General features: G+C 39.6%; 9 protein-coding genes across 9 annotated transcripts; 4 read left to right on the top strand and 5 right to left on the bottom strand.

The window, feature by feature from the left end:
* Positions 1–915: 915 nt before the first annotated feature.
* Positions 916–2,457, top strand: MMT2 (Mmt2p; the record flags this gene model as incomplete). Its single annotated transcript, XM_452923.1, has 1 exon — positions 916–2,457. The coding sequence occupies one exon, from the start codon at positions 916–918 to the stop codon at positions 2,455–2,457; it is 1,542 nt and encodes a 513-aa protein (XP_452923.1).
* A 403-nt stretch (positions 2,458–2,860) lies between these two features.
* Positions 2,861–3,298, bottom strand: CHP1 (ribosome-associated Tef1p biogenesis chaperone CHP1; the record flags this gene model as incomplete). The annotated part of the gene is made up of 1 exon (XM_452922.1): positions 2,861–3,298. One exon carries the CDS (start codon positions 3,296–3,298, stop codon positions 2,861–2,863), a length of 438 nt encoding a protein of 145 aa, XP_452922.1.
* A 360-nt stretch (positions 3,299–3,658) lies between these two features.
* Positions 3,659–4,483, top strand: FPY1 (flavin adenine dinucleotide pyrophosphatase; the record flags this gene model as incomplete). Its single annotated transcript, XM_452921.1, has 1 exon — positions 3,659–4,483. The coding sequence occupies one exon, from the start codon at positions 3,659–3,661 to the stop codon at positions 4,481–4,483; it is 825 nt and encodes a 274-aa protein (XP_452921.1).
* Positions 4,484–4,758: 275 nt separating this feature from the next.
* On the bottom strand, positions 4,759–8,310 carry NEW1 (New1p; the record flags this gene model as incomplete). Its single annotated transcript, XM_452920.1, has 1 exon — positions 4,759–8,310. One exon carries the CDS (start codon positions 8,308–8,310, stop codon positions 4,759–4,761), a length of 3,552 nt encoding a protein of 1,183 aa, XP_452920.1.
* A 788-nt stretch (positions 8,311–9,098) lies between these two features.
* On the top strand, positions 9,099–10,991 carry SPT21 (Spt21p; the record flags this gene model as incomplete). Its single annotated transcript, XM_452919.1, has 1 exon — positions 9,099–10,991. The coding sequence occupies one exon, from the start codon at positions 9,099–9,101 to the stop codon at positions 10,989–10,991; it is 1,893 nt and encodes a 630-aa protein (XP_452919.1).
* Positions 10,992–11,421: 430 nt separating this feature from the next.
* On the top strand, positions 11,422–12,384 carry ALG5 (dolichyl-phosphate beta-glucosyltransferase; the record flags this gene model as incomplete). Its single annotated transcript, XM_452918.1, has 1 exon — positions 11,422–12,384. The coding sequence occupies one exon, from the start codon at positions 11,422–11,424 to the stop codon at positions 12,382–12,384; it is 963 nt and encodes a 320-aa protein (XP_452918.1).
* A 156-nt stretch (positions 12,385–12,540) lies between these two features.
* CET1 (polynucleotide 5'-phosphatase) lies at positions 12,541–14,211 on the bottom strand (the record flags this gene model as incomplete). Its single annotated transcript, XM_452917.1, has 1 exon — positions 12,541–14,211. The coding sequence occupies one exon, from the start codon at positions 14,209–14,211 to the stop codon at positions 12,541–12,543; it is 1,671 nt and encodes a 556-aa protein (XP_452917.1).
* Positions 14,212–14,594: 383 nt separating this feature from the next.
* Positions 14,595–15,161, bottom strand: KLLA0_C16027g (uncharacterized protein; the record flags this gene model as incomplete). Its single annotated transcript, XM_452916.1, has 1 exon — positions 14,595–15,161. The coding sequence occupies one exon, from the start codon at positions 15,159–15,161 to the stop codon at positions 14,595–14,597; it is 567 nt and encodes a 188-aa protein (XP_452916.1).
* A 645-nt stretch (positions 15,162–15,806) lies between these two features.
* Positions 15,807–16,802, bottom strand: USV1 (Usv1p; the record flags this gene model as incomplete). Its single annotated transcript, XM_452915.1, has 1 exon — positions 15,807–16,802. One exon carries the CDS (start codon positions 16,800–16,802, stop codon positions 15,807–15,809), a length of 996 nt encoding a protein of 331 aa, XP_452915.1.
* Positions 16,803–18,255: the final 1,453 nt, after the last annotated feature.

The raw sequence follows: 18,255 nt of genomic DNA, 5'->3' as shown, positions 1-18,255 counted from the left end.
CGCCATTCGGTTGCTGAAGTGAAGACTCAATCGCTTCATCATCATCCTGCTCATCAAGCATCTTGTCATTCAAAGCAACAGCTCCAATTCCCGCACCAACTGACATATAGCAACTAACTGCTACACTACCTGTAGTGTCCTCTAACACTCACAAACTTACATAGATAAACACTAGATTCCAGATCCTAAATTCCTACGTACTGTAAACCGTAAACTACCCCGCTATTTTACTCTTCGCTACTGCTTTTTCGGAAAATCCACAAACCGTCATTCAAACCTACAATCAATCTGTTGACTACAGGAGAAAAGACCCGTCCCGCATTTCTTACAAAGCAGTTGCCTTTTCTCACCCGTTTTGTTGTGGCCCATCGTAAAATACCGAACGACTCCGGTTTTCGTCTTTCTTCCGTACTAATTCAGTGAATGAATGAAAAATTCCAAAAAAAAAAAAAAATGGATTTCGAGGCAGACAGTTTTTGGAGAGAAATTTGGTGTTTAAAGCTGATGATATATATATGAAATCAAAGGTTTGGTAATGGTAATATACCTTTAAAATCAATTTGACAGTACTAATTAGCTATTAACAAGTGAGTGTGAGGTTATTTCTGGCGTTTTGATCGAGAACTGTGTTATTTCTGGTGTTTTAAACAGGTCAGATTTAAGGTTAAAGTTCGATATTTCGATATTCACTGTAAGAGAGATTTGTCATTCTCAGTCTCGGTTTTTTTTTTTTTTGACGATAGATAGACTAAAGATCCACACTGTCGTGTTTCTTGGTTCATAGAGCAGTTAATTGGGTGTCGAGGCTACCATTTTTGGTTCTTTTATTCAGTTTTTGTTTTGCTAAGTTGAAATTCCCCCCATATAAAAGATATTTTGTGCTGAAAACTTCCGCACCATTGTAGTTTCAATCACATGATGTTTGTTCTTTACGGTAAGCATTTGCATGTTGCTCCTCGCGTGCTTTCAAGTGCGGCCAGTAATCGTGCTTTGCTCGCTTCTTTCCACTCTTTTGCCGGTTTAAGGGCTAAAGAAGCTTCTCCAGAAAATATCACTGAACCACCAAAAAAGGTGGATTCTAGTGCCAATGATTTGTCAAAGGATGGCACTAATGCACAGGAGAAATTAGAAGATAATCCGCATTTCGCTAAATTGGCTGAAGATTTCTCTAGTCATGATCACATCCATTTACAGGAATCGGAAACTGAAGAAAACGATTCTTTCAAACTAGGCTCTATGCTGACAAGAACTCCACAACATGCTAACCACGCTCATTCCCATGGGTTGGGTAATCCAATGTTGGTGTTGAGCAGAGAACAGTTCAAGAATAACCCTGGTGTCAGAATAACCTGGATCGGGTTACTGACAAATGTCGGTCTGGCCGTTGGTAAGTTCACCGGTGGAGTTGTTTTCCATTCTCAGGCTTTGATCGCGGATTCCGTTCATGCTATCAGTGATTTGGTTTCTGATTTCTTGACACTTTTCTCTGTCGGTTTGGCTACCCGTAAACCAACTAATGATTATCCGTATGGCTACGGTAAAGTTGAAACTATTGGTTCTTTGGCCGTTTCCTCTATATTAACTACCGCTGGTTTGTCCATCGGTTGGTCCTCTCTATGTGCCATCGCAGGCCCTATTGTTCCCCATGCCATTTTAGAATTCTTTGCTGCTCACTCTCATGGCCATGGTCATTCCCATGTTCATGCTGTCACTGACATCAATGCAGCTTGGATCGCCGGTGGGTCCATCATTTTGAAGGAGTGGATCTATAAGGCTACCAAGAAGGTTGCCTTGGAGACTAAGTCTAATGTCTTGATGGCTAACGCATGGCACCACCGTGTAGATTCCTTAACCTCTTTGGTGGCTTTGGTAACTATTTCCTCAGGTTATTTATTCAACATCCAATCTCTGGATGCGGTTGGTGGGTTAATTGTATCAGGTCTAGTCGTGAAAGCTGGTACTCAAGGTATGGTTGCATCAATCAAAGAATTGATTGACAAGTCTTTACCTCCAACTGACTCCCGTTACGTCGAAGTGGAGACAATGACAAAGGAAGTCTTGTCCAAGTTGATCTCAAACAACAACTCCAAGAAACCTTACCGTATCGTAGATTTGACTGTCATGACAAGTGGTCCAAATATGCATGCTAATATGGTTTTGGAAGCTCCATTGCAAAGATGGGATAATATCTTATCCGTTTCTGAATTCGAAATCGTAACTGACCATTTACGTTCTGTCTTATACAAAAATATCCCATCTTTGAGAAGATTGAACATTGAATACGTTGAAGAAAGACCAGAACTGACTGAAGAAGAGAAGCTGGAGATTGAGAAGCAAAAGAACCACGGTTTTAGTCCTGTTCCGGAAACCGAAACTAAGGCCTCAAGCGGTGGTTCTCATTCTCATGGACATTCCCATTCTCATATCGATCTAGGAGGCCATACCCATAAACATTGAGAACGATGAAAAGAGTTTTCATTGTATTCACCATGTGTTTTTACTATCTGGAATAGAATTCCGCTTCTCTTGATCCTTTCACACACAGCACGACATATATCTTGATTTTACACCTGGTTCAACGATATATCCCCTCCAATAACGGTCCGGACATCATCTATATACTTTGTACCACACTGTAAATAGCTACTTTTATTTTCCAATTAGACGAAAAGAATATTCAATGTGTTATCAAATAAGAATGGGGGTATCATAGTCATTTCTAAATAATATACTATTCGATACATATACAATGAAATATACAAAAGCAACCGTATTATGTGTATAAATCATAATCAGCGCTAAAAAAAAACTACTATCAAAGAATAAGTAAGACAAAACTCGCTTCGTCTTCTTTATCCGATCAATTACCAACAGCCCAGTCATTCAAACCATTCTTGTTTCTTGCAATTTCGAAAGCATAAAATTGAATTCTAACGGCAAAACATGTATTGAACTGACCATATTCTTGGGTACAATCTGTTCTTAATAGGGTACCAAAGTTGAAATCATCGATCTTCTTCTCAAATAGGACAATGAACTTTCTCCATCTTTCCTTAGCCTCCTTAGTCTTCAATTCATCTTCGCTGAATTTCTTTAATTTCTCAAGGTCGGTGAATTCCGGGAAATGAGCTTGGAAGGCTTCATAAATTTCATCGTCATACTTAGTCAAACGTAGCTTCGATCCAGGCACTTTTGTGATCAAATTCCAATAAGTTTCGGCTTGCTCCACGGCAACAACGGCAAATTGTTTCTCGATGTCTTCCAAATTTTCTGCGGTTTCGGCGTTAAATGTTGACATTTTTCTTTCTATTCTTTTCAATACACAGTTCTGTTAAACCGAAGTGTTTGAGGTACTCTTTTAGTATACCGCAAAAGGCTAACGAGATCAATAGTTTTCTCTAACTCATAGAATCTACCTCATTTCAAAACTGTTGAACTCTTTTTAAAGCCTTTCAATTCTGAAAAAGCTTCGACTGTTGCGTAACTTCTTGAAAAATATGGAAAATCCAAAAATACCAGAAAACACAGCTTTAAGGTTCTGGTAGGAACTAGACTGTTCTGGTTAAATCTAGAAAAGATATATCAATCCATCAATTCATAGTAGATTTGAAATACTTGTCGAACATAAGATAGCTTTTTGTCTGGTTAATCTTAAAGTATGTCTGGAGTGAACGCTGCTTGCTTGATCATTGGTGATGAAGTCTTGAATGGAAAGATCACAGATACGAACAGTAGGTTTTTCGCTCAATATTGTTATAAATTAGGTATAAACCTTAAGGAAATAGTCACTGTTGGTGACGACGAAGATCAGATCGTTGAGACTTTACGTAGGCTAAGTGCCAAAAATGATTTTGTTGTAACAAGTGGTGGAATAGGCCCCACTCATGACGACATTACTTATGAATCAGTTGCAAAGAGCTTTAATCTTCCAGTTGCCATTGACCCAGAATGTAAGGAGAGAATGCACAAAATTTCCTCACCAGAGTCAAGATTAAGTGAGCAAGCTTTGAAAGATTATTACCGTATGGCTACTTTACCCCAGGGAGATTCCGTGAACAACTATTACATGGTCGAAGATTACTGGGTTCCTATAGTTTCAGTTGAAAACAAAGTATTTGTTCTACCAGGGATTCCACAGATGTTTGAAGAATTGTTAGACTCACTTACCGCTACAGTGAGGAAACTATACAATTTAAGCCCGACCAAGGAAGAAGATTTCAGAAGATATTTCGTAAAGACACAGCTATCGGAGTCAGAAATCTCTCAATACTTGAGAGAAATGCAGTCACGTGCGAACGAGGTCTCCACAGATATCAAGATTGGTTCATACCCACACTTCGGTCAGGGTTTCAATACAGTTAGCATATTAGGCGTCAAAAAGTACGATGGATTTCTAAGGGATATCACTCAACAGACAATACAACAACTGAAAGGGGAGGAAATCACTGAAGACCAAGAAAGAGCGTATTCGGACAGTAGATAACTTACTATGGCAATGAAGACTACAGAGGAACACTAAACAAGCGAAAAGGGCGAATATTTAATGCAGAGTACACTATGTGTTAAAAGCAGTATAGTATTTTTATATTTAATTTTATTTGACCGTGATTTGATTTGGTTCTATTAAATGTAATCAATCCTCATTCAAAATTGCTCAGAGGAGTGCAAGAGAATATATTACCGAATTATATGTAGTTTATCCGAAAGTTGTTAACCGCAATTAAATGAGAAACAGAAAAGCAGAGATAGTGATTAGAATTACTCATCATCATCATCTCCTTCATCATCTGTATCAACGGGTTTTGGTGTACCCTTTGGTGATGATAGCCATTCGATGTAACGTAGTCTACGACGTTCGGCTTGAGCTTTCTTCTCATTTCTTGTGAGTCTCTTCTTTCTTTGTCTAACCTTGATATTAGCTGGAGAGTCGTCATCAGTAATTGTTTTGGTCACGTTTAAGCCCACAGCGTTTGTGTTACCACCATCCTCGAATCTACTTTGATCAATTTCAGCAATACCCTTTTGGACCATAGTACCATTTTCAACAATCCATTGTTCTGGACATAGTGCACCAACGAATTCGTTGTTATGCGAAATCATAACAACACCACCAGTCCACTCACGAATAGCCATAGCTAGAGCACCTAGGGAGTCTCTATCCAAATAATTTGTAGGTTCATCTAAAACCAACAAATGAGGATTATTCCACATTGCACCAGCAATAACGACTTTAACCAATTGACCACCGGATAGAGAACCCAAAGGTGTATGGTTGGCAATTTCTGAATCTAAACCCACATCTTCAAAATGCTTTGTAATGACACTTGGGGTTAGTTCACGGTAACCTAAACCTTCCCTAGAAGCTTCGTGGTCATCGAATTTCTGGACCAATTTGTCGAAACCCTCTTCCAACAATTTTTCTTTAGAGACCCAAGAGTTGTATTTAGGTAACCACCATTTCCATTTGACTTCATATTGGAAAGACTTCTTTAGCTTTTGTCTACCAACAAGGGCCTCCACTTGTCTACTACCTCTGCCATCGCCAATGTCAATTTCTTTTTCAAACATTTTTCTTTCTTCATCGCTGCTGATCTTTCTGGATTCTTTCAATAAAACTTCACGATCATCACCGAATTGGTAACGCCATTGTAAGTACTGGTTGGCAGTCTTTTCTTTGTGCTCGTTAACATGTTGCAAAGCGTGTTGAGCAATGTAACCAATTCTTAAGTTTGGATGTTTCTCAACTTTACCAGAATCTGGAAGCAATTCACCGTTTAAAAGCTTGATTAAAGTAGACTTACCAGCACCATTTGGACCAAGAATTGCAACACGAGAACTTAAAGATAAAGCACATGAAACATTGGATAAAGATGGTTTCGAAGCACCAGGATAAGTGAATGTGACATCCGTCATCTTAGCAACAGCACGGGTATTAGATTTGACACCAGATAAAATACCTGGAGGTGGGAAATGCATTTGAGCATTGGAATTGGTTAGAGTGTAATATGCTTTAGCTTCCGGTTTCTGCTCAACGAAATCAGCCAAATTACCCTTGTAATAAGCCAACTTTTTGTTTTCATAATGAATGATATCGGTACACACGGTGTCTAGGAAACCAGAGTCATGTGAAACTATCAAGGAAGTAATATCAGTATGTTCCAATAAGTAGTCTTGTAACCATTTCACGTTAGCAACATCCAAATGATTGGTAGGTTCATCTAACAATAAAACGTCTGCCCTTTGCAACATAGCTCTTGCCAATTCCAACTTCATTTTCCAACCACCGGATAACGATCCAACGGTTTGGGATCTTCTGTAATCATCAAAACCAACGGATTCTAAGGCGTTAGAGATATCTTCTTTGGAGACATCTTTTAGAATAGGATCCAAAGCAATGAAAGAAACAAGGTCCAAGTCACCTTCTTCTCCTTGTAATTTATGTTCAACGAAACAGGTTCTCAAGGTATCCTTATCTGGGAAACCTTCCAATTGGCCATTAGCAATAGATCTCATCAAAGTGGATTTACCGGCACCATTTCTACCACATAAACCGTAACGATGACCCTTTAGCAAACGTAAGTTAGTTTTGTTCAACAACATTCTTGAACCGTAAGCCAATGAGAAATCAGTGTTGACAATTTCAATACCCTCATCTTCATCGGTCTTTTTACGTTCTTGATGGAAAACAGATCTCATAACGTTGACGATATCATTCTCTATAAATTCTGCGGAATCTTCACCTAAGATCATGGTGAAGAATTCGGCCAAACGTTTCCAATCGTTGACGTTAGAATCAGATTGTAAAATTTTGGCCAAATAGCTCTTGACAGTTGTATCATGCAGCAACTCATGGCCAGATAATTTAGACAATATTTGATCAAAGTATTGTTCCGCCTGTTCAAGGGTTATTCTTCCTGGGAACTTACCATCATCAGTAGAATCTTCTTTCAAAACAATCAAAGCCTTTTCAGCTAATTCTCTAACTTCTGGCAAAGAAGCTGTATCCAACACTCTTTGAACACCAGGCATCAATTGTGGGATGAAAGCTTCAATTTCAATACGGTTGTTGACCAAACGGGTCAAATTTTCAATGACAATGACAGTCTGTCTCAATTGTTCTTGCGATGATGATGACAAATTCAAAGATCTAGTCAAGATAGGGCAGAGCAACGATAGAGCAGGTTCAGTCACTTCTGCCACAAACGTGACAGAGGATAAGGATTTAACACAGTCTGGGACCTTTTGTGGATCTTGCAAAGTGTCCACAATCAAGTCATAACGGGGCTGTAGATCCAAGTTATCCAAGATCTTGACGTAATCCAATAGAGTCTTATAACCTTGCTTGGCCAACTCTGGTTTGAAATCTGTGGCCATATCTGTTAGAATTGGAACCGTAGATTTGAAACTCAATTCTAATAAATCGTTTGGAGATTCTTCTCTAATTCTGTCAACCAATTTCAAAGCTTCCAACTTACATTGCCATTTAGCACTTCCGGTCAAGTACTTCAATAATTCAGGCAGTAACACACTTGTTTGTGCCTCGATGGGGAAAGCAACAAATATACTATCGATGGCATGTTGCACCGCACGCTTGACAGTAGATTCTTTATCAATGGTAGCATCCAACGCAACGGGTAATAATGGTAAGAAGAAAATTTCTTGTGGATTCTTCCCAGTGAAACTCGAAGCTAAAGATGAAATCAAAAGCATACCTGCCTCACGAACCAAATTGGGATTTTTTGGCTTCATGAATTTAGTAATCGTTTCCGCTAATTTCCAATCCTCAATATGCTTCGCAGAGTTTCCGTCTTCGTTAAAGACGTTGACAATGGATTTAATCTGTTTCTTGACATCAACTAAACTGGTTTGTTCTCCGATAGCACTGAGATATTCTGAGATAGGCGATAGCTGCATATTTGCCAAATTGGTAGCTAAAGAAGTTAAAGAAGTGGTCGACTGAGATGGGGTAGGAGTGTTGGAACCTTGAGGTGAGACAACACTTGGTGATTGTTGTTTAGATTTATAACCTTGGTACCCCTGGTACCCTTGGTAACCCTGGTTGTAACTTTGATTGTAGTTCTGATTATATCCTTGGCTATACCCTTGATTGTATCCTTGGTTGTAGTTTTGATTATAATTCTGACCATTGTTCTGATTGTACCCTTGATTGTAGTTCTTAGTATACGATCTCTGCTGAGCTGGTGCACCTTGGTTCTTAAAGTACCCACCGTAAGGCGAAGGTGTCTGGTCCTTTGGAGGAGCCTGATCTTCCAAAAACTCATCTAAAGACTTAAACTTCTTAGGAGGCATTTTTCTTCTTCTAGTAATCGATCTGCCTTGAGGAATGAATTCTTCGCACTTACTTAACGCTTCTGCAGAACAACAATAATAATATCACTGAAGAAATGGCTATAAAACATCCAAAACGATGAGTTTAATCTTCGAGATGAGATAGAATACTTTTTAAACTCATCTTCATCATCTTGTTCAGAAGAAGAAAAAAAACAGGAAAATACTTAAATCTATCTTTTCTTTTTACAATCACGTGGATGTTAAGTCACGTGAATAATTAATATTCGGGTAACCTCTATGGAAGGGAAAACACGAAATACAAATTGGTTCATCTTGCTAACGCGTCAGTGCTTTTTCTTTTCTATGCAGTACGCGAAACGCGACCAGGAAAATTTCGCTCGAAGGAAATACGGAGAGATGAAGTTAGAAGAGAAATGTTGTTGAGGATTGGTTGAAAGAAGTAGTCCTTTTGCGAAGCCAATTATCACATTGAATTTAGCTGGTCTATCTGCAATGTTTTTTTTTTTTTTGGTGTACTTTTCCTTGGGCCTGAATAAAACAGTTCGTTTTTAATATAAAGACATATAATATTATGTGTTTCTTCATACAATAGAATATAGAATATGTACCACAGAGCAAGGACACAAGAACTTAACGCGGTTCAGGATAAAGTGTCTTATCAGAAGGTAAGTGTCGTGATTTGGTGTTCAGCTGGACAAATATACATATAAGCTGTTTGAAGAAAAAGGGAAGAAGAAAGGGAATAGACAAAGATCCAGACACATAATTCACGCTTCAAAGATCGAATGAGTGAACAAGAACAGGTCTATATGACCGTAAAAGTGTTATACACTCTGGATAATGATCCAAATTCATTTTTATCGAGATCCGGTGCTGTGGTTCCAGTGACTGTCGAACAGATACCAAATCCAAACAACGAGAATACCACGTTGAAAATAGGTGCCGTTGAAGCGGAAAAAGTGTTGAAACAGGTGTGCCAGTCGTCACCCGAACTTTTCCCAGCTTACGATGGACAGCAAGTGATGGATAAGAATGTGAACTCGGTAGATTTCAACGTTTACGTGAAAGATATATGTGAAGAGGATGAACCTTTCGTGTCTTTGGGGTTGCTATCAAAACTGCGACAAGAATCAAATACAGAACAAAATTACATGATCGGACGTGTATGTACGAATTTTGCATCGATGCTGCAACGGTCCACGTCGCAGATGAACTCGTTCAACGGATTTGCCAGCAAAAACACTCTTGAGATAAAAGTACGGTTTTCAAAAGTGATGACAAGAGCGAATTCCAGACGTTCATCGATAAGTGGGAATAATCAGCCTGCTGGATTATCCATTAGTGCCGCAACGCCGGTTGCTTCTTCGGCTCCTTCCCCTGCTGTGCCCACAAAGGCAAGAAGGATGCCCTCGATGAACAACGTGAGAAGGCCATCCATAACAGGTTCCAATCAATCTGCATACAGTAAGAAGAAAAGAGATACAAACCCAATGCCTGCTCCAAAAGCTGTTAGAACGCAGTCGCTGCCAATATGGAATAATCCTGGCATCCCAAGAAATTCAATCGCTCATAAGATCTACATGGCTGATAGGAGTAAAGAGCAAAATCAACCGCCATCAGATTCCAAACAGGAGAAGAAACTTACCTACCAGATATCCTCTTTACAACAGGATAACTCAGTATCGAAGTTCAAGGTGGACGATTCAATATCTAAACGGTTTGATTTTATGAAGAAGAAGAGTTCAACTGGGAAAAAGAGTAATAGCAGCAGTAGTAATACCAAGAACAATGCTTCTATCACAACAAATTCTAAGAAGCAGAAAAGAGTACATTCCGCCAATTCTAACCAAGAAACCACCGAGGAGAACGTGGAAATGGAACTGCGGGCACCTGAAATATTCAACAAAGAAAATATTCCTCCCGTGGAATCGAATATCGAAGATTTGCTTCTAGATTTAGGATCTTCTAATGAGGAATGGTTCCAAGGATTGTTCCAGTCACCAGCCAAAAAGACACCAAATGATATTAACACTTTCAATGGTATTCCCATCGATGTCGATAGAACTTCACCAATAGATACACTCTCAATGCCCTTAGTAGATTTAGAACCAAATTCGGACGGTGCTATTCAAGTAAGTACTGGTGAGCAATTGAAGAAGCTATCCTTATTGCCTAACATAAAGAAAAGGAAGCTTGGATTGGCTGATGGTGACACACCAATCAACGATGCTGTTGCATTAGAAGAAGACGACGCAGATGAGGAAGTTATTGTAGAAGATGATGATGCAACTTCTATAATGTTGCAATTCAGTACTTCTCCATCTATAGTACAAGATGCCTCTTCTTCAAGCTCAAAGCCAACTGTTCCAGTAATTTTAGAAGAAGACGAAGATCAAGAACAGTCGCACCTACTTGACCAAGCACAACAAAAATGTGCCAATCAACACCAGAAAAACAGAAACTCACAGCTGGATTCTGATGATGATTTTGATTCAAAGAAGAGATCAACGGCTATGCCTTCTTCTCCAACTGCAATGTTCCAGTATCAAATCGATGAACCAAGCACAGAAAGTGAACATGATTTTTCCAATGCCAGACAAAAGCTTGATCAGGATTCTACCCCAGCAACTCAATACGGCTTCAGTGATGACAAACGTTTAGAGTATTCAATGAAATAGCTTCACATTAACGAATTATGTTATATTAACTTGTGAGAATGACATATTCTAGAATCATTTACTGTACATTCACGCATTTATTCCATATCTTATCTAATTACATATTATAATTTTAACTCTGCATTCCCAAATAGAAAAAACACATCTAAATAGTAGCCACAACAGAACACAATGTTCCACACCTCAAATCCGTGTTTAAAAGAACGATTATCTTTCATGTGTCAACGCAATGTTACTTGACAGCACGTTCATTTTTTTCTCGGCATTATTTTTGGGGCTAGACACGATCGAGAATCTCGAAAAAAAAATAAAACGTAACGTAGCCAAATGGAAATAGACAAAAATACGTGAATCTGTTAAGGTACCACAACATGACATCCTCATTAGCAATCCCTTCAGGGCTTATTCAGTTAACAAAGGGCATCAATTGATGGAAGTAAGTAAAATGCCTTTTGATGCTGATCTGAAGGTGCTTCTAGCGAGTTGCTTGGTAGGGTTGGTACTGAGCTTATACCTAGTTGTACTCTTATTGTCAAATAATCCACGAAAGGCCTTTGCGAATGAGTTGCAATACAGGTCTATAAAAGATGGATCAGTGGTTCATGAGCCTTTGCCGAACATTGATGATGACTCTTCCGATGGTATAGAACTTTCTGTGGTGATTCCTAGCTACAATGAAACCAGTAGAATCAAGATTATGTTGGAAGAAGCTATATCCTTTTTACAAAATGAGATGAAGGGTAAATGGGAGATTATTATTGTCGATGACGGTTCCAGTGATGGGACTTCGGAGTATTGCATGGATTTGGCTAAGAATCACTTCAAGCTTAATGACGGAGAATTTAGAGTTGTTACATTGGAGAAGAATCGCGGTAAAGGAGGAGCAGTAAGACACGGGATGTTGCACTCCAGAGGCGAATATCTATTGTTTGCTGATGCTGACGGTGCCTCGAAGTTCTCTGATGTTGCCAAGCTTTTGGCAAACACAAAGGTTGATGCACCCGAGGTATCGATTGGATCACGTGCTCATATGGTTAACACCGATGCAGTTGTCAAGCGAACAATTATCAGAAACTTCTTAATGTACTCTTTACATGCATTGGTGTTCATCTTCGGTATTAGATCTATCAAGGACACACAATGTGGTTTTAAATTATTTAATAGGAAGGCTGCTAAGGAAATTTTCCCTAAGTTACACACTGAAGGATGGATTTTCGACGTTGAAATCTTGATCGTTGCGTTGCGTAAAAATATTCCAATCAATGAGCTACCGATCTCATGGCATGAAGTTGACGGTTCCAAAATGGATTTGGCTCGTGACAGTATTAACATGGCCAAGGATTTAGTCATCATAAGGTTAGCATATATACTAGGCATATATAGCGATAAATAAGCTTCATAGAATTTGCGCGAAGATAAAGCGCAAGTAAGGATATATTCTATCAGATTACTTTCATGAAACATTGAGTACAACCCAAGCTTTTATACTGGTATGAGATAGATAGAACTATAGAATATCTGAAAGTAACATAGTAGGTGATTATGGGATTCAAAGCTTATTCGAACCTTTGTAAATGTCATAGGATAAAGATGAAAGCTTCCTTCTTACAATGGTACCGTTATTCAAAAAGGTTCTCACGATAGCTGCATATTCTTTACTATCATGTTGAATGTTATCAAAAGCATTTAAGAGGGCAGGTGTATTGATTTCCAGTTCAACTTCGTACGTTGTATCAGATTCAGGTTCTTTTTCATTTTTGTTATTGACTCTAATAGGTTTATTTTCCACCCTAGTGATATCAAATCTGGTACAAGAGTCATTATGGATGTAACTGGTACGTTTCTTTAAACGATGACCTGTTGGAGTATGGTTCTTGTACTTTTCAGGTGGATCATTTTCGGGTACAGGCAGTTCCAAACTGATTGAAATCTTGGTATCATAACTATCCTTTGGGGAGTACAATAAAATCTGTGAAATTTTCCGTTTTTCAATAAATTGTGCAATTCTTCCGGTGTTAACATCTCTTGTCATTCTCAAAAACTTCGGCCTTTCCGTATGAGTTCTTACTCTATAGCTCAAGTCTGAGGCATGAGAATCTATTATATTAAACTTTCCCATATTTTCATTTAATTCAGATAAGTTCTTTATGTATCTGTTGAACTCATCAAAAACTCTTTCATCAACATCCGGCTTCATTGTGGAGTCAAGATCTGTGAAAACGCATTGAGAGGACACCGGAGGGTTAACACGATTAGAGGTCGATGGATCAATGATAAGACCGTATTTCATTTCCACTTCAATGAATTGCCTTAGTTCCGGTTCTACTGCAATCAACGTAGCATAAATCCAATCTTGGACGGATTTTGTCAAGTCATCTTCTGGAATAAATCCTAAAATAGAGTCGTCAAGTTTAAGATTTGAAGAATCAATGGCTTGTAAAGCCTTGACAGTAGGTTTCCATTTTCTTGCCCAGATAGGCGGAACATTGTATCTTTTAGGTAGCGAAGAGGAAGAGAGTTCACTTAGGATCTTCAAGTCCTTCTTGATGTTGTTCTTCACAGAAGCATTACTTGTCTTTTGCTGAAAGATGTCCTTCTCCTTTTTCGAATCCTCTTTGGATTGCTTGGCAGGTTCCACTGATTTCTTACCATCTTGTTCCACTGGTTCGACTTCTTGTTTGATCCCGTTTTCCTTTTTTTGCGTTTCCACTTTATTATCAGCTTTATCCGCATCCTCTACGGGAATATCTCCTTCATCTTTTGTTTTTGGAGATTGCTCTTTGACGGGTTTTGAGTCCAGCTGAATCTCCTTAGTTGCGGCGTTTACTTGCTTGTCCTTCTTCTCCGAAGAAGTGCCCTTTACCAGTTTATCTTTCTGTGGTTGTTGTTCTTCGTCATCGAACCTAAATTTAGTATTTTCAAACACAATTTCCCCCGGTTCATCGTCCGTATCAGTCTCATCACTCTCAGCTGTTACTGCTGTCTGAGGTGCTGCTCCAGTATGACTAGTATTACCAGTATCGGAAGTACTAACAGGAGCTTCTACTGGTGGTAAAGTATCAACAATGACTGGGCCTGGAGCCAAAACAGAAGCTGGATTTGTAGCGAGATTCTCAGCTTGCACTTCTTCTTGTTTTACATTGTTATCTCCATTATTCAAGGGCGGAGCGTCATCATGGTTGACCAAATCGGTGAGTGACAATCCTCTGCTAGGCTTCATTATTAGTGGAGTTGGCTTTAAACTGTGAATTGAATTGGCAGCCTGATTTTGCACCTACTTAGCTTGAACACTGAATAAACCGAAATAAACTAACTTGATTAAATGGGGGGTAATATAAAGTATATAACTGACGTTCATATACATGTGAACACACGTACATAAATACATACATGCATTGGTATCTATAATGATGTACGTTGATAAATTGTGGAAAAGTGCTACTTCATGCCAGGGATTGTCCATGGGACCGGGTAACAAGAAGAAATTCAAGTCACATGACTTGCATTTCATATAATCATCCGACTAAACCAACATCCCCGGTATGTGGGGGGTATCTCACAGGCAGCAGCCGAGGAACTGCTGCTGCAAAGGAGCCCGAGAATTCAAACTGCACCAGGGTTGAAGCTTTGGGAAGTATATGGATTGAAACGTGGTCTCTGTTGCTGTTGCTGGTGGTTCTGTTGTTGCTGTAAAGGAACTGGTAGGGGCAGTTGTTGATGATGGTTCTGATGTATTTGTTGCTGGTGTTGGTTGTACAACAAATCTATCTGCGAGCACTGCGAAAGCTCTTCCTTAGATAATAATGACCTTGGACAAAAGAATAAATCGTCCTCGAACGATTTGCTCATATTCTTACTGAGAAGCGATTCCTGAGGTAAACTGTACATCAAAGATCCGACTCCAGTTCCTGCTCCAGATCCCAGCCTGGACGTAGAATCAACACCCATAGGTATGTTCATATTCATATTCAGCATACCAGGAGCCGGTCCCAGCATGCCAATATTCTGGCCAGATGACATACTACTCTTGTTATTATTCCCAACGCTTGAACTGCTTGTACTGCTTGTTGAACTTAGACTCATACTATTTCCAAATAAATTCGCACTCACTGCACTTGGAGTCTGCGGAGACCCCGTACTTGTATACTGCCATGGTGTCGTATTAGACATTGTTTAAAGTGTTATTCTGGATATCTTTACTTTGTTTTGTCCATTTGGTCCTTTTACCCCTCCCTTTGGATTGTAGTTGTGATAACAGTTGGATTTCTCGTTTCCAAGGAAATCCTGCCCATACTTTAAAGGATAAGGAACGAAAAAGAAAATGATGATCACGTGCTTCCAAAAATAATATAGTCATAAGAACCATTCTTTGTATATCCCACATACCCAAATGAGGAGGGATTGGTTACTAACACAATCGTTTGAGACGTATCATGCTTCCAAAAGCGTTGCTTCCCACGTCGATGAACGATCGTACCTCGTAAGAAGTCAATTGAGATTCAGTTTTCAATGTAAGCAAGTCGAATTAAGATCAGATGAGAGATGTGTCAGATTCTGAAAGAACAGACTATAATTGAGGGTGCCCATGGTGCGGGTAAAAACAGTGGGGTAAATATACAATAAATTATGTAGCAAAGGTGGAAACGTAAGAGCTAGTTGGAATTGAAAAAGTGCAAAAGGAAATGGAAAACGTAATATATTAATGAATGATAAAAGTGGTTAGTCATTGAGAATTGAAGTATGGAATGAATGAATGAGAGGTACTCTTTATTTCCGTCTTTAGTTCGTGAGGGTGTGTTTTCTTTTCCTTATGTTTCATGATAGGATGTGCTCTAAAGAGAGTTTCTTTGGAGTTGACACTTTTCTTAACGAAGTCTGATGAGCTTCCGAATCAATCGTCGAGATCAATTGGGCTCTAGACGTAGGATATGAGATAGATGGGGGAGGCAAAGAGTAAGAGCTGTTACCACACGTCGTGGGTGCTGGTACCGGTGCCAGAGACACCGGTGTTGAAGAAAGCGTCCTAAGACCGTAATTGCAGTTTCGTACCGGCCGTACTGGTGAAGCGTAGTAAAAAGAGGATGCATACATGTGTGAGGAGAGAACCGGAGGAGGAGGGGCAGCAGCAGCAGCAGCAGCAGCAGCAGGCACGCTGGCTGTCATGTTTGGACCCATCGCATGGGAGTATACCTGAGGAAAACCTTGTGGGATGCCCTGCATCATTGGCAGGTATTGCGATAGATTAAACTGCAACAATGGTAAGGACGCAGACCTGTACCCTGACGCAGAAAATGACGAAGCTGTCGACAACGGAGACAGGTGCGGGTTACTATTCGTACTCTTCACGTCCAAAAACGGTTGGAACACACCAGAAGCCGGTTTGGCAGGCAAAGGTTGTTGGAGGCCCTCGATAGAATGGGACGAGCACGGGTTGTCATTGCAGGCACTGCTGCAATTGCTAGACTCTGCCAACACCTCTGGTGTTGGCGGTGAAGCAGTAGTACTGGAACTGGTACCAGTACCAGTTCCTGGGCAACATGGGGCCGTACTCTTGGAATTTTTCAACTGAGACGTGGCCATCGACACGGAATGCACCGATTCCACATGTTGTTTCAGATTATCCAACCTAGAAAAGAACCTAAGACACAGATGGCATTGAAACGGTTGTTCACCCGTATGTTTCCTGATATGTCTTGCAAGATGTTCTTGTCTTGTGAATTCCATGCGACAATCACCAAACCCTTGACATTTGAACGACTTATTACAAGACGTACTGGAAGAATGAACCTTCTTTCTCAATGACTTGGGCATTGGAGCATTCGGCTTGAGGCAGGCAATGCATATGAAAATACAAACACCAGACGTAAATGAAAAAATAAATAATGACTACAATAAACACAATTTAAGTACCGAGTTAATGTCCAAACTTTGTTCAGAACCTAGACATATTTATATATATTTATATATTTAAACATATACATGTATATAAAGGCGAATTGAATATACATATAATATCCAATTGAAAATCTTCCATCATGAGTCCTTCATAATGCATGTCCAGACAAAAACACAGCCAGCCATTAAGACGTGGAAAACTCATATTACCACTGATTGAGAAAGATCCCCAAAATCGTCGTAATTCATCATCAATTACGGAAACAGACAAGAACAGGAGCTAGGACTAGGACCAGGACCAGGACCAGGACCAGGATCAAGGCAGGAACCAGTGCAATGCTAAGGCAAAAAAAAAAAAAATGGAAAAAAAGACGTACCTCAGATCGTACCGAACATTGAGAACTAGATTTGTTCGCTTGATAAAACGGAAAAGTATCCGTTTTCCTTAGTCAATTGAGATAAGACAAAAAAAAAAAAAGAGACTTAACATTGTTGAGAAAAAACCACCTTAAAATATGAAACCGCATGACAGGAATTTGCACAGGATATCCAGTAAATGTGTGCTCTTGGGACGTTCCACGGAAGGTGAAACGCTCTGTCTTCTCCAATATGTACCTATAGTTAGGATCATCCTCGTCCTCATCTTGGTCTCAGCTTTATCTTCATTCCTGTAAGAATTAGGTAATGCCTTTAACCGCATTCCAGAACACCACATCCGATCTTGAGGTTAACGGCCTCATCTGGGAAGATTTGAAGAAAAGCCCGGACGTCAGTCTGATTTTGGGGAGCCAGGGGAGGGGCGGACAAGGGAAGAACAAAAGCTACATTATACAAAAACACAAAACTGCAGAACCTCACGTACGAGAGGAGAAAAGAATTTATAATGTTTAGAGATCTCTTTGTACCTGGCTCTAAGTGGAAGAATGTTTATCGGCAATCGGATTAGGCTGTCCTTTTTGGTAATTGTGTATTTTTGTTTCTTTTTTTGTTTTTGGGACTCGCAATTCACCCCATTAGGGGACTTATAAATTTGTAAATCATCGGCAAGACCGAGCTTTTCTGTGCAGTAGGCAATTTACAGTACTGGTTTCCGGTCGAAAACTGAGTATAGATGAGATTTCATCCATCTGTTTTGAGCTTTGAACTGAACGTAGGGTTGTTCCTATGTTTCTGATTCCGACATGGTGCATGCTGCGGTGGTTTCTGGGAGACGGTCGCGTATGATAAGAGAACAGGATAAACGACCATACCAAAGGAAACAGTAGAGAGTCTTTTGTGTGGGTTTTCTGGTTTCCTGGTTAAGGAACAGGAACAAGGAAAGTCAATGAAGTCATGGTGGTCCCTATTTCAGGTGGAGTTTTGCGGTTTA

This window comes from Kluyveromyces lactis (assembly GCF_000002515.2).
Source record: "Kluyveromyces lactis strain NRRL Y-1140 chromosome C complete sequence".
Lineage (NCBI taxonomy): Eukaryota > Fungi > Ascomycota > Saccharomycetes > Saccharomycetales > Saccharomycetaceae > Kluyveromyces > Kluyveromyces lactis.
This window is presented reverse-complemented; position numbering and strand designations above follow the sequence as displayed.